Genomic DNA, 15,518 nt, shown 5'->3' on the forward strand with positions numbered 1-15,518 from the left:
TTCTGTGGATTAGGACAAAAAGAAGCCTCAAACCATTTGCTTTCACTATCAAGGCCAGGCTGGATGGGGCTTTGAGCAATGTGTTCTGGTGGAAGTGGTGGAATTAAATGATCTTTAAGGTCCCTTCCAGGTCAGACCATTCTATGATGCTCCAAAGTAAAGAAGGCTTGGTCATGGTGGCAACAATCCACCTAAGAGCCAGCAGTGTGCAGCTGTCCTGTCCCCCTGCAGCCACAGCAGCTCCCATGTGCTGTCCCCACCACTGGCTGCACCATTTGTGTTCAGGGAAGGACACAGGGACAGGATTCCTGACATAACTGGTGGCTGGCACCAGGCCCTGGCAGCACCTGGCTCACATTCTGCTCCCTTGCAAACAGATCTGGAGCAGAGCAGGGAGGCCAGCAGGCCTGTGCCAGCACCCTGGGGCACCCAGAACCACACCTGCACTGTCAGGCTGGCACTTCACTTCCAGGTCCACTGTAGACAGACAGAGCTTGTTGTTCTCCTGCAGAGCTGCTGGCTCCTTGGGGCCCTTCATGGAGCTCCCCACGCTGAGACGGCGCCCCACGGTCGTCACTTGCTTGTAGAACTGCTTCCCAGTGATTTTGTGGTCAAAGCCCAGCCAGCTGAACTTTATTTTCACCCTGTTGGGTTGCAAAGAGCGTGAGAGCTGCAACACAGGGTGAGGAGTCAGAGGCAGCAGTGTTGCAGGAGTCAGAAGGGCTATTTGTGGATTTAAGGCACTGGTTTCCATTACAGACCCACAAATGGTTTTGATCCAGAGCACACTGAGATACTTTCCCTGGGCCAACTTGGCATAAATCAATATAAAAATACTTATGACCAGGAACAGATCATTCTCCCTTTGTAATTCCCACAGTTTGGAAAGTTCTGCTTTGCACAGGTAATCACATGCTAGTGGCAGGCAGAAACCCTCAGCCTAAGAGGTGGCAGCAACAAACAACATGCAAGGGGTTCCCTGTCTACTACTCCTCTAAATTCTTTGTGCCAGCTTTTCCTAGAGGATTAGGAATGGGATTAGCCCTGCAGACTCACGAGTAGTCCATGTCTTCTGGTCCTGGGAAAGGCTCCAGGGGCCAGTTGAAGAAGCAGTTGAGGAAAACGAGTCCTGCACAGCTCGCCCAGACAAGCAGGATAAGGATGAAGGAGACCCCAAAGTCATAGATAACCTGGGAATCACAAGGGAATGTGGGTTTGGCTACAGGAGCAGAGAGATGCTGCAATATTCTTGGAATGAGGTCTGACAGAAGCAGGGAAAGAACATCATGATACACTTAAAATGGGTTACTCAAGTGGTAACAAAATAATTTTGTGACTTTCTTGGAAAACCAGCAGGAATTTCCCTGCACACCTGAGACTGCAGTGAAACATCCCTGGTTCAGACCCAGGTGATCTATCCAGGCAGCCCAGGTGACCATCTCACATCCCTTCAGTGCCATCTGCCAGCCATAAATTATCTTCAAAGCCAACCACTGGTGACCATCACGCAGACAAAATACACATTTGTGTATTAAAATATATATATATACACACACAACTTAGATATTAACAAAGCAATCTTTCCTAAAAAAAACTTTAGTTTTTCACTTCTACTTAGCACTTCTCAAGTTTTCTATCTGCTGCATTCTTGAGGCAGTCACTTGGGAAGTCTCTGATACAGACAGGAACTGAATCTTGCAAATGCACACCCCTAAAAAAGACCTTTAACAAATGGTCTCTCTTTCTTTCCACTTTATTGCTAAACAGGACAAGATACCAGCACAACACCACCAGTCCCAAGCCTTGATCCCACAGCCTCACCTTGATTCCTGGGAATGTCACGGCAGAGGAAGCATAGGAGCCAATCATCAGAGCAATGAACGTGGAACGAAGGTCCCCAAACATGTTGGGCAGCTGTGGAGAGAGAGGAACATCAGCTGGAGCAGGAATGAGGCTTTCTCAAGGAGATATTGGCATTTAGGATTAATTCTCCTGGATACCACAATGTGAAGCAGCCAGTTGTACTTAGGCATGACTTAGCTCTATAAGATATTACTCTGCAGGTTTCACTGGTGTCTCTGGAGACAGGCAATGTCTACAACCCAAGATTTATGTGCTTACTGATGCTGCTTCTTTCCAGACTGACAGCATATTTTGCATCATTCACCTTTAGCACAGGAGCATTTGCTCCAGCTCTTGTGCTTTCCCTAGAAGTTCCTTACCCCAAAAACCTTTAGCCACCACTTTTCCTCTACCACAAACCCTCTGTTTGTCACCCTCTTTTTAGCCAAGGGTTGTTAGACACAGGCTGCAGTCTTTAACACACCCTGCAACACCTTGAGCTGCCAGCTTTGTTTATGCACCTTGGGTCAGCACCCAAATCCTTTGCAGCAGACCAGAAAGTTCCTGTTATAACAAGAAGGAACAGAGACAAGCACAAACAGTGCTGCTGTTTGCATTTCCATTTCTAGCCATCTCCAAGGCTCCTTCTGTGGCAGCAGACTCTCTGCTGATCATTTCTGCATCACTGGGATGGCTCAGATGCCTCAGCACACTGTCCCAGAGCTAGGTGCAGGGAAGGAGTCACAAACACCAGATACCCAAGGATTTATCACTCAGCACAGCTACTGAGCTCTGCAGCAGGCAACACAACATTGCTGCTCCTGCCAGCCACCCCCTTCACTGGTGTGCTGAGAGCAGACCAGGCTGGTTCTGCAAGGAGCTGTTGGGAAAGCAAAGCTCTCAGTAAGGACAGGCAGCAGCAGCTCACAGCAACCACTTCTGCCACCTGAACAGCAAAATCACTCCCCGGATGGCTCAGCAGCCCCTGCTTCCACCCAAGATACAAAGGCAGAAACCAAAGGAAGGTCTCTCCAGCAGGAAAGCTTCCTACTCTGCTGGGAAAGGAAGAACCCCCTGTTTTCCTAAACAACCAGAAGTGAACAAGTTTCCATCACTCACTAATGCTGTCCTGGACACTGGAAATTACAGGGAGAAGCATTGAAGTTGTCAGGCTATGGAGAGCTGGGCTGACACCTCCTGAAGCTGGTCAATAGGCAGAGATTCTGCTGCAGGCTGGCAGGTTTCCCTCCCACCTCCTTTTTTTTGGGTCACTTACTCCCCAAATTCACTTGAGCATCACTCCGTCAGCCTCAGAGGACCTCAAAGCAGGACACTGCAGAGATGCCTTCTAGGACTGAAGGCACGAGCAGCCCTTTTTCTGTGCAAAGAGGCTGCTGAGCAAAAAGATTCAGAGAATTTCAACCTGAGCAAGCAAGTGCTGCCATCCCACCCCCCCCCTTGCAGGGCTGAAAAACAAACCCATCTTTCCCAGGAGCAGCATACAAGGCCAGCAAATCTGGCTCGTGTCACGGCGTGTTTACAAGGCAGAAATATTCCCGAGCAGGAGCACTCCGGGACCCATCTGGCTGTTCATCATCCACTGCAGAGCCTCCTATGCACTGCAGCCTGCAGGTCCTCACATAACCCCAGGCTGGGCAGCAGCAGTGATGTGCTGAGCCTGATGCTGCCCGTGAACCCTGGAGGAGGAGGAGGAGGAGGCAGAAGGGCTGTGCTGCTCTGCAGAGCATCCCCACACCCATCACCCCGCATGCGGGAGAGCTGCCAGCAGGCTGCTCCCGGGAGCTGCAGACAGGAAACTGCTCAAGGATGCAAAGGTCTGTTACCAGGCACTGAAAAAATCTCCTCTTGGAAGCACTGCCCTCGATTTACACACTCCCAGAAAGCAGCATCTGCCGAGGGGAATGGCTGAGGGTTGTAAAAAAGGATGGTCGCTGTCACCAGGACGGGCATTTGTTTCATCCCAAACGCCCCAAACTTTAAATAATGTCCAGAAATGACAACAAAACTGCTGCTCCTGCTGGGGAGCTCAGGGCAGGGCAAGAGCTGCACAAACACAGCTGCTTCTTGGCAAGGGCTGGTTTTCCCCAGAGGTCCAGAGTCCACAAAAAGCTTTTTTCACACAGCAGGAAAGGAACTTCCAGGTGGATCCTCCTGCTCTGAGGGCTGCTGGAGACACAGAACAGGAAGCCACAAACAGGAGAACCCAAGGCTGCTTCTGCCTTGATTGGGACAGAAGTCCTAGAAAGGCTAAAGATTTCCTCAAATCCAATTTGGCACCCAGCAAGGAGCTAGATTAAAAAAAATTGGACAGAAGAGATTTAATGTCTTATCCAGCCCAATCAAAGCAGAAAGTGCAAACACTGAGCACTTGGAAGGGACAGAAATGTGGGACTGCCTGGAGGGGCAGAGGGGGGAAAGGGGGAAAAGTCTTGAAGAGTTCAAGACCAAAAAACCTCTCAGACAGAGCCAGCACTGGCAGTGCCTGTGCAGGTCTCATCTGAAGACCAGCCACAAAAACAACATGCAATATTTACCAAGTCATTTTTCATGCTGTCTTTATACTAGCAAGCATTGGAAAAAATGAACCACAGAAAGGAGAGGAAAAAAAAAAAAGGCAATAAAAAACACAAGCCATGGAGCAAGTGAGCTCTGTTTTTCTGCCACCAAAAAGGATCTAATCCTCATTCTGATCTCATCCCCGCAGGGCAGAAGTGACTCCTCCAGCAACTTCTGCCCATTCTGGTATGACAGCTCCAATTCTGCAAGACCTATGACGACAGAAACTCTTAAGCCTCTTGTTTAAAGGTCACTGACACTCAATGCAATATTAACTTTATGCCTTGTCACAAAACACTCTGTGAATGTTGCCACACGTAACTGTTTTTTACTGGAATCCTTTATTGCAGGTCTGTAATCCTAAACTGATAAATCATTTCCTCTTGCAGATTTTTTTTTCCTCATCTGCCCTACAGTGAGTTTATAATAATTTATATTGTTTTCCAGCTTTTCTCTGGAGACATTCCATATACAGAAAACAGCACAGCATTGCTACCAAATCCTGTTTCCCTCCTCTTGCAAGGACTGTTTGAAAGAACAGCCAAAAAAAAAAAAAAAAAAAAAAAATCAAGGCATTGAGAACTAGACTACTGAAAAATGGTATTTTTGTTCAATTAAACTTTGTTTTCCCTATTGGGGGTGTGTTTGAAAGTTATACATACACTAAGAATATGTTCTGCAGGAAAGCCTCAAACTGCCCCCTTTGCCCAAAGCATATGGAAACTCCTGTTCCCATTCTCCAACAAACAAAAGCTCACAGAGCCCAAAGTTTTCCTACTATTTCCAAGCAAAAAAGATTCCCTACACAGAAACATCCCCCCCCCCTGATTAAAGGGGGCTGTTTGCAGCAGAAAATCAGAGCAAAGCAGCTGTAGTTCTTTGAAAGGAAAACAGGACAGAGAACAATCTATAAAAGGCTCTTTGTGGTAATTTATCACACATGTTTATTTCATTGCATGAAATAGCTTCGGAGCAGAACCAGCGCCAGATTCCTGTGTTGCTGTCAGAGCCACCAGCACAGATCTGTTTCCATTTCCAATCTTCACTTACATTGGCCAAGACCAAGTCACGAGGCAGAAATCTCCCCTCTCTGCATTTTAACAACAGGCACAGGCTGACCTTGTTCCCAGAACTGGGAAGCCTCTGCTGGCTGCCCCCTCGCCCCCAAGCCACAGCCCAGGCACCCAGGAGCAGCAGCTTGTTTTGGCCCCACAGCTTGCCATGTGCTGTCATGATACCCTGGGGACTTGTTGCTGGAAAAGGCTTTTAACTCAAGCAAGAGGCAAAAGCTTTGTGGAGCACTGTCCCAGGCTCTAATCCTGTTTATCCCTGTCTGAGGGTCCCTGCCACCAGATCACACCGTGTCCCAGGAGGTGTCAACAGCTGACACCCCACAAGCTGGGCTTCAGGGACACCCTGCCACAAAGCAGCAACCAAAACCTGCCTGGGGTGGCTGAGGACCATGGCACCAGTAGGTCTGAGCCATTTCCTGGAGCAGCTCAGGTCACCTGCAGCTGGCAGGAGCAGGAAGTCACCTTGCTGTGACCTGTGGCAGCCAGACCCAGCTCCCCTGGCACTGGCAGGAGCAGGGCTCATCATCTCCTGGGTAATTAACCTCCTTACAAAGGTCTTTTGGGTGTCCCCTTTCAGTTCAGCCCATGCAGCGTGTTCAGGACACAGCCCATGAGCTTGTCCCTGTGTCCCTCCCTGCCTGTCCCCAGGAGCCACAGCTGGAAGGAATCCACAGGGCATCACCCTGTGACAGCACAAGATGGTTCTTGACACACCAAGTGCAGCTTGCAGGCACAATGGTAAAGCTGTGAGCTGCCAACAACCAACATACAGCTGGCTCTAACAGGCAGCAGCACAGCTCTGCTGTGGTGCAGGTAAAGGAGCATTTCCCTCCCACTTGAGGCTATTTTTAATGACATTTAGACACCTCAGGTACCAAAATGCATCAGAGCAGCTGCACAAGCAGCTACACCTGCCTGTGGGTTGGAGAAGCCAGGCCTGAAGCCAGCCCAGCTCTTTGCAGAACACACTGAGGGATGGGCTCCACCTGAGGCATCTGAGTGGCCTCACACCATCCCTGCCTCCTTCAGAGCTCCCCAAGGCTTGGATCTCCTCTTGGAAGAGCTGACCTTTTTCCTGCTGCTGCTCTTCCTTGGCACTGCAGAACTGGCTCACTAATGAGGGCACTAATAAGTGACTTTGCTTGCTTCTGCTGCTAAAAGCCACAGCACACCCAATCTATTCCTGCCCTATCCTGCCCTCGCTCCTATCATCACCAGTGGTTCTAAAATAATCTGTGACCCCTTAATAATCACCCAGGGAGACAATAATCAATGCTGGCAGCAGCAGGATGGGAATCCTCTCCTCTCCCACAGCACTACTGAGGTGCTCCTCTATTCCTTGCTTTTATTTGAAGCAGGATGACATTTGCCCCACAGTTCCTTGGGGTCACAGACAAGGCTTCCAGTGAAGAACACCACATATGAAGGAGAGAGCAACATCTGCACAGAGTTCTGAAAGCTTTGGGTATATGAAAGCAACAGCAGCAGCAAAACCATGGTACACAGAGTGCTCTCTAAAGCCAGCCTCTGCCAAGCTTATGTCTCAGGACCTCAGCCAGTGTCTAAGCCCTGTTAAATTAGAGGCAACTTTAACAGGAAGTTTTACTTTAACAGCAAGTTCAAGGTAGTGCAGCCCAAATCTGAAAGTTTTTAACTACAGCTCAGGGGAAAAAAAAAAATTTAAAAAAAAAAGCAGTGCTTCCCAGGCTTGTTTTCTGGGCGACTTTCCACCCAGCCCTGCTTGAGCCACACTAACAACAATCAGGGTAATGAGGCAGAAAATAAAGCAGTTATTTGGAGAATGATACTGCTTCTGCCTCCAGGCAGAAAGAACCCCAAAACACAGAGATCCAGCTGACAGTTGTTGACCAAAGCTTTCCATACAATCCTGAACATATCCAAGTGGGCTGTGCACACCCAACAGCACAGCATTTCTAAAGAAGCCTGTGAGGGACTCTCACCCTTCTGAAAAGCAAAACCTTTTGTGATCAAGAAGAGCCATGGGGGCGAGATGCACACTGTGCTTGCAGAAAGCTGGTCATACCCAACTGCAAGGGTTTGTGCCCTGCTGATTCTTGCTGCACTATGTCAGTGCTAAATCCAGTGCAAACACACCTCCAGCCTGTGCCAAGCAGCTGAGCACTGCATGTACAGGCACATTATGAGCCCTAGACAAAAACACTTCCTTTTTTCTCCCCACCTTCACCTGAGATACAAAGGGCAGGTGGAAAAAAAAAAAAAAAAAGAACGGGGAAAACAAGCTTTAGAATAACAACCAAGGACTCACTCCCAAGGGTGAGTGACCCTTTGTACCAAACACAAACACGTGCTATTCAAGCCACAGGCAGAAGATCCTCTCTGCTGCTGCCTGCCAGCCCAGCTCACAGGCACAGTGAGGGACAGAGCAGTCAGGTAGTAACTCTTCACTTACCGTGAGCGATGTGAAGGTCATGCACATCCCACCAAAGCCATTCAGAGCCAGGGCAATGAATATCAGCACAGACAGAGCTGCAACAATAAAAAACCTGCCCTCAGCTCCCACAGGGGTGCAGAGGGAAAGGAGGCAGAGCCCTAAAGGCTTTGGTCCTGACATGTGGGAACCTCCGTGGATCAACACCCTCAGGACATGTCACCAGGCATCTCCCCAGCCACACAGACGGGCAGGGACAGGGCTCTCCTCCAAGGCAGCTCAGAGGGGATGGAGGGGTTCCTTCTCTCTAAGGCACAGACTCGCTGATGCAGCTTGTCTGCTGGGTCTCAAAAGGAAGATGTACTTGAACAAACAATCCAAAGGGTCACTCGCTATCTGCTCTTGAGCAGCCAGCTCCATCTACCTCTGCTAAAAAAGCCAATTAGCTTTAGGTGCTATTACCTATTTCCCAACCCTGAAAAAGCCAGGAACTCGTTTGGAATTGCTCCTTTACAGGACCTGGCCCTGCCCAAAGACAAAACTAAGAGACCTGGGTATCTCAGACGTTTGGCCCTTGCTGCACTCTCCACTCGGTGTTGTGAAACACCAGCCCTTCCCAGAGCCACTAGGCACCCTCAGCCTGGCTGCTTGCTTGGCTTGTGACCCCAGTACAGCACTGGGGGGGTGACAGTTGAACTTTGCTTCCCCAAAAACCCCAAACCAGAGCCCTGCAACGCTCCCAGCTCAGCAGAAAGATGCCAACTTACAGTCTGGGTTACTGGCACCGTACGCAATCAGCACACAGGACACGGCAAAGCAGGCACTGCAAGGGAACCAGAGCCATCAGTTTCTCACAAACAGCCCTGCCCACAGTCAATTACAGCTGCTTCCACCTCCTCAGCACCTCGCAGGGCACTTTCTGTAAGAGGGAAGGAAGCTGGCAAAAAAAAAAAAATCCAGGGAAATACCCAAATCTTACTGGCAAACAAGTATTACAGGCAAGCCTTGCACAAGGGCTGGGGCAGGAACATTTCCACCCAGCACTGACACAGCTCTGTCTGGACCCAAATTCCCACTGGTTTTCCAGCACAGTTTTTCCAGCCCTCACCTCAGGGTGACCAAAGGCAACAGCAGCAGCTTTTGTCCTGAGCCCCAGCACTCAACTCCCCTCTGGTAGGGTCTGACTCAGAGACCTGCCCTGTTTTTCCCACTCTGCCCACAGGCCAGTTTGGTTTCTAACCAAGTTCACTGCATTAAAATTGTGACAGATAAAACAGTGCTGGGGTCCAGTGATCCCAAAAGTCACTAATCCCTACATGCCATGACAGAAGCAGTTGACAATGTCACTGTTTGAGGCAGAAAGCAACACACACCACATGGAAGAGAAGGGCCCTGGGAAAGGCAACAGGACATGTTTATCCCTGAGTTAACTCCCCAGCCTGCAAACAATGATGTAACATCTTGGTTTTGTGCCTCTCAGGACACAGCTCCCAGCCCAAGGAGAAAGCTACCCTCCCTGACTCACAAATGACTCTGCTCTTCCTCCAGGCTCCATCTGGCCAGGGATCACAGAGCAGCACTGCCGAGCTCAACTGTGGACACCGAGTCCCAGGCCCTTCCCTTATGGAGCAATGCACTGTGCTGGCTGAAATCGCCCCAGAGCTGCTCTGCTGCCTGCACATCCCATCCCTCAGCCACTTCCCAAGGCTGCAGGGAGCCCATAGCACCCAGCCAGGGTGGGAGTGAGCCCCCAGCCCCTGGAGCCCTGCACACCCACCTGCCCAGCAGCCGCAGCTTGCGGGGGCCGTACTTGTCCATGACAATTCCCAGGGGCAGAGTGATGGCACTGAGCAGGAAGGAGCCAATGGTGAAGGCCAAGTTCAGCATCTCATCCTGGGCGTTGCAGGAAGGCCATTTGTGCTCTGATGCTGTGCTGTTGTCGAGCTCAGAGGTGTTGGTGGTGGTCTCTGCACGGGGTGAGAGAGGACAGGGTGTTAGGATGGGATTTAAAATGCTGCAAAGGAGGGAAGGGAAAAGCCCTGCTGGGTATATGCCCTCCACAGGGCAGTTTTTATTCTAATCAGTGAGAAATGGAGAAGCAGAGCAGCAGAAGGGTGAGGGAAACCTGATGAACTCTGTTTTGAGCAGGAAAAAGCAGCCATGAGACAGGTATCCCACGTAGCAGCAGGGTAAAAACCCAGGGATGGAGATTCATTAATTTATTAAAACAACTACGCAGCAATGGCCTGGCAATTACACGACACTAAACCCTGCTAAACCCAAAGGGATACAAAAATAAGGTCCTGCTAATCTACAGCTGTCATGTTCTCAGAGATCTTCTCCCTAACAAAACTAACGACAGCTACAGCCAAATCAGTTATTTTGGTTCCAGACACCAGGCTGACAAGGCCTGGCACTGAGCAGCAGCCTGCTCAAATGAAAAGCTTCCTACCCTCACTGCAGGCATCAGGATGAAGAATGGCTTTGCAGCAGCCACCCTGCTTTGACTGCCCTGGCTCTGAAAAATCCTTCCTGGATTTAACTACCCTGTTCCCAGGGGGGCTGGCAGCTCACCTGCCTTCTCTGTTTTTTTAGAGCATGGATGCATCTTTAAGTCCTACCCTGTAATTAGCATTTTCTATTCTTTCAAAATGAGTTTAGGTCACACAGATCAATTATATCCCCAGCTTTCTGTTCTTCTGTTCTTGCCCTTACATGAGGAACTCTGCATGCAAACTCCCACGCTGAACAGAGCCCACGTTGTGTAACCAAGACAGAAACAAGACAGTTCAAAAAAACCCAAAAAAACAAAAAAGAGAGGAAAGAAGTTCCCTTTTACTGCCTCATGTCAGCTCTTCTCCTGTTACATGCCTATCCCAAGGCTGCTTACAACTCCTCGAGTGAGCTGTGTGTGCCTTCAGACTGCCATTAACTCACAGCTCCAGTGCACTCCAGCTCTCCTCCTCCCAACACTTATCTGGAACCTGTGCTGCTATGACAAAGCACTTGCTCTCTTGCTGCTGCTGCTGCAAGCCAGTGATAGCAAACACTCTCCTTCTTATTTAATAATTGATCTGACAAAGTTCAGTACTAAAGGAGGAACAGAGAGAAGTCACAGACATAACCACCAGCATGAAGTGAGGCTGGAGATTCCCAGCGAGGCCAGGTTGGTTTAGTTAATTAGCAGGAATCCCTCATGTGCCAGTGGCTTCTCATCCACTGCTTGCTGAGGCTGGAGATCCCCATGGCTGCTCTGTGTTAGCTCTGGAGGTGGCACAGCCCCACCTTGCACCTCCCTCCCTTCTACTCAACCCCAGCTCCTCTACAGTTACTGGTTCCAGCCTGGCTCTCCCAGCTGCCCTGAACCGCCCTCCCAGCTTTGTGTCCACTGCAAACAAACCCCACCCCACCTTCCTGCCTTCAGGTATCAGCAGGAATTCAGGCACTGATATCTGAGGCCTTGGAGCTGCCTCTGTCCCCTGCCAGCACTGCAGGGAAGGCTGGGGCATTTCTCCCCATTGACATTGCTCCCATCAGCATCTTTGTTAAGATTGCTTCAAGCTGCCTGTGTTCCTTTCCACTGCCATGTGCTCCTCACTGATAACCTAATCTGCCCCTTCTCTTGTGCTGTTGGTCATGGATAGCCAGAGTAAGCAACAAATATCCCCAAAATGTCACACGTGCCACCAGCAGCATCTCCTCTGCACGAAGGGCAGTGCACTGAGGCACCCAAGCCACATCCTTAGGAATCAGTCCTGGACAGACTTTGGGAGCCTCTCTGCAGTTTTCACCCACAGCATCAAGGCTTCTGGTCTCTCCACAAAGATAAATTCATAGGAAACAGATGTGGGTGAGAGGTGAAACTCGGGAAAACAAGGAGGAGGAGGGGGGGAATTGACAAAGTAGTAGCAGTTTCCCTGTGTCAGCACTCTCCAGAGATAGCTCAGCTGAGGAGTGGAAGGAGGGTGGAGGGACACGAACAGTGCAGTGACCTTATAACTTCTGCACGTGTTAAAGCCTCAGTAACCCTCCCCACACAGATCTCCAAGCAGGAATCTCAGCCTTTAAAGCTGGAGAATACAAATTCCTGTTCATGTTTGGATGTGTTCACAGCTGCATGTCCCCAAGGAGCTCACACAGCACACACCATGACGAGTGTGCATGAGGTGAGGACACAGCTCAGAAACAGCAAAGAAATTTGTCCCTTTCTAAACACTGGAAAGCTGGGAATGGAACACCAAACTTCACTCCCTGCCTGTACCAACCACCTTGTTTACAGCTGCTGGGTGCCAGCTCCAAGGAGGGGCCAGGCAACAGCGCTATGTGGAAATACAAATTGTTTGTGAAAATAGAAGCAGCCCCTGAGCAACAAGAGAAGATCCACTGAGGCGTAATGGAAATGATTTCAGCAGCCCTTGGCACCCTGACATCCCCTGATCCTTTGAGCCACCTCCATAAATAGAACATTTTGGAAGGGCTGCAGGTGTGTGCTGCAGGCACAAGGTCCAGCCAAGAGCCGGCTCACCCACGAGCAGGGATTTGGGTGCCAGCAGCTCCTTGGCACAGGACACAGAGTGGCAGCACAGGACATGCAGCTAGGAGGGGCTCAATGGGCAGAGAACCTGCCTAACTACTCACCTGCCTCATGCACCTGGCTGCAGCAAGCAGCAGCTTCCCCTCAGTCCCAGCTCAGATCCCGTTCCAGACCGGTGCGTGCCACACTCCCGGGAAAATCTCCTACGTGCCTGGCTCCATCTGGAAAACTGCTCTGGGCAAGGACTGGCTCTGTGCCCAAGGTGCTGCCCTCCCCAAATCCTCCTGCATGCAGCACTCGAGGTGTCACACCCGGGCAGGGCAGCAGCACAAGGGCTGTGCTCACTCACTGCTGCCTCACTGACAAGGCAGCAGAAGCTACAAGTCTTTACCAGCAATTACAAGAACATTGCTGCCTATTTTTACAGCACTCCCCACACAAGCAGCAGGATTTCTGCTGCCCAATTAGTAGTTCAAGTTACTATTTAAAGAACGACAGCTTAGGTAAGGAGAAGGCTGCCTGGGTAATCATTTGTGTCAAGATCATTGCTGGGATTTGTTCAGGCTGGAACATTCAAAGCCATCCTTTCTCCAAGCAGCAGGTCAATCATTAACTGCTCTTCACTGACCTCTTCAAATCCCAGGCACAGCACCAGAGGAACGAGTCTGGCTTTTCCAGCAGTGACTGCCATCTCAGATAGCAGAGAGCAGCTTTCCTTTCATCTTATTTCAGATGCAGACTGAGTCAAAAAGGCAAGACACCCCCAGCCACCCTGACAATAGCTCTGTCACAGCCTGCACACCCTCATCTTTCTCCTCTTTTTTTTATAGAAGAAGAAAAAAAAATTGAGGGAAAAAAAAAAAGACAGAAATCAAGGGCAAAGAACAGGGAGTATTGGTTTAAAAAAATAGCACACTGAAAGACATGTGCAAACAACTGATTCTGCAGTCTGCCCACATAAGAACATGTTTTCTCTTTTTAGGATGGTGTCATACTTCTGGGAACTGGGAGGAGATGTTCTTGCTTTGTACCACTGCAAAAGCAATTTATTCGGGTTTCCCTGCCCTTCCACTTGCACTTCCAGGACCCCCTCTCTGGGTGCCTGAAAGCTTCATATGACCAAGGCACAGTCCCAGTCAAACTCCCCTTCTCTGCCCAGCTGTGGTTTCATTTTGCAGCTGCTCTCAGCCAGCACCTTCCCATGACAGCTGCTGCTCAGCACACTGTGTTTCCTGTACAAACTGAATATTTACCACCTTTACTCTTTTCCTGTTTACAGCCCCACACGTGCAGCCCGTCCACAAATCCTAGCTGTCATATCTGCCCAGATTGTGAGGGACCTTCAGACTGCAAGTTCCCCGCCCAGAGCTCAGATAAATAAGGGAAAAGAGCTGTGAGGCAGCACCTTCCCCCTCTGACCACGTCAGGGCTCGTTAACTCGCTGTAAGTGAATTAGCTTATCATCCCTTTGGTACTCTGCAGCCCTGTCATAGAGGAAAGCCCTCTGTGCCCCTTATCTCTGCTCTTTGTGAGCAAGATTATCAAGTTCAGGACATTTCTCTTTCTTCAAGCATGTTTCAGACCCAAGCGTTCATCTTCCCAATCCCAGAAACATCATAGCAAGGCAAGGCCCTGGACTGATCAAATTCCCCCAGAGCTGATAAGGCCCAGAACGGTGATAAAGACTGTGGAGTCAGCACTTGCAGGAGTAAAAAGATGCTGCTTCAGTTGGTTAAAGGCCAAGTAGTAGTGTAGTAAAATTAAAATGGGAACAAAGTGCTACTACCAGGCTCCTTGTCAGCGAATTTCAAGCATACCTCAGGAGGTGGCCCAGCGGGTACAACCCCCCACTCCAGCCCTGTTGCACAACTGCTCTAAAAATATTTTATATTTTTTTGGATTTTTCCCCCCCAGGTGTCCATCTCCACCCTCATGTTACTGAGTTAAGAGTCCATTGGACCCCACGTTTGTACAATGGGTGAGTAAAATCCAACAGGAGGACCCAAGGGCAAGCAAGGGATTCAACAGGGAGACAAGGAGTCCTTAATGAACTGCAGCACTTTCTGGGCAGCTGCTGATACCTTCAGAGAAGAGCCTGCAGAAGGCACAAGGTCTAGTTTTGCCTTTCATTGGAAAGCATCACAAAGTACAAGAGCTTATGCTGACAAACTGAAAGCCCTGCCAAGAACCTTTGGCTCATTAGGAAAATTCTAATTTTTTTTTTCCTTTGCAATACTTACATGCCCACAGCAGCATTAGGAACAACAAGTGCCCAAAGGCTACTCGTCATGATTTGTTTGCAGCAGCCTTCCAGCCAAGTTGGCTGCAGGATTCAATAGGTTACACTGAAAAAGGCAACCACTGGGTCACCCTAATGCCAGCAAAGGCAAAACTCAGTTTGGGGCTGGTCACTGAGAGCCTCCACACACTTGGAGCCAGGAGTCTTCCCCACAAAACTCTTACAGAGAGGACAAACCCAGAGAAATGAAAGTGAGTCAGCACAGATTAATGCCCCCACAGCTCATCACAAGCCATCACCCGAGTTCAGAAGTGATGGCCAGATATTTGAGGACAACGAGAACATTTGACTGCACAAATTTCTTCTCAGGGATTAAGCTTTCTTGCCTCGGGGCACAGGTTGGCCACGGGGAGGGAGCAGTTGCCCCCAGGGCAGCAATTTCACAGCAGTCCAAACATTTGCATCTTCCCTGTGGTCTGTGGGCATGGGCACTCCCAAGGGGAGAGCCAAAAAAGCCACAGGTTGGGGAACAGGAGCGACAAACCGAGGTGAACCTCAGTGATCCGGGACAAACTGAAAGCAGCCAAGGCAAAGAGCAGGAGGTGGGCCCCCAGTGAAGTTCTTGTCAGCAGAGCACATCTCAGGAAGCAGACAAGCAAATGCCTGCTCGCAGAGACAGTCAGCATTTGCTTATCAGCTCCTGTGTGCTTTATCTGCGTGGCAGAGAGTCCCCACCTGATGGGTTTAACGTGATCTCTCGGCTGTGACAAAGTCTCCCTGGTGTGGAGGGAACGCAGCAGCCTTGGACAGAAGTCCTGCAGGGTGTCCTGGCACTGGGAGTGT

General features: G+C 49.9%; 1 protein-coding gene across 1 annotated transcript in view; it reads right to left on the reverse strand.

The window, feature by feature from the left end:
• The window catches only part of SLC43A2 (solute carrier family 43 member 2), a 31,394-nt gene that overhangs the window by 13,047 nt on the left and 2,829 nt on the right, over window positions 1–15,518 (reverse strand). Inside the window, exons 3-8 of the mRNA XM_058037507.1 lie at window positions 9,680–9,869; window positions 8,670–8,725; window positions 7,924–8,000; window positions 1,822–1,914; window positions 1,057–1,190; window positions 442–644 (exon numbers count right to left, since the gene is read on the reverse strand). Of these exons, the coding sequence (XP_057893490.1) occupies window positions 442–644; window positions 1,057–1,190; window positions 1,822–1,914; window positions 7,924–8,000; window positions 8,670–8,725; window positions 9,680–9,869 (753 nt within the window). The remainder of the gene's footprint in view (window positions 1–441; window positions 645–1,056; window positions 1,191–1,821; window positions 1,915–7,923; window positions 8,001–8,669; window positions 8,726–9,679; window positions 9,870–15,518) is intronic.

This window comes from Melospiza georgiana, chromosome 19, assembly GCF_028018845.1.
Source record: "Melospiza georgiana isolate bMelGeo1 chromosome 19, bMelGeo1.pri, whole genome shotgun sequence".
NCBI classification, from domain to species: domain Eukaryota; kingdom Metazoa; phylum Chordata; class Aves; order Passeriformes; family Passerellidae; genus Melospiza; species Melospiza georgiana.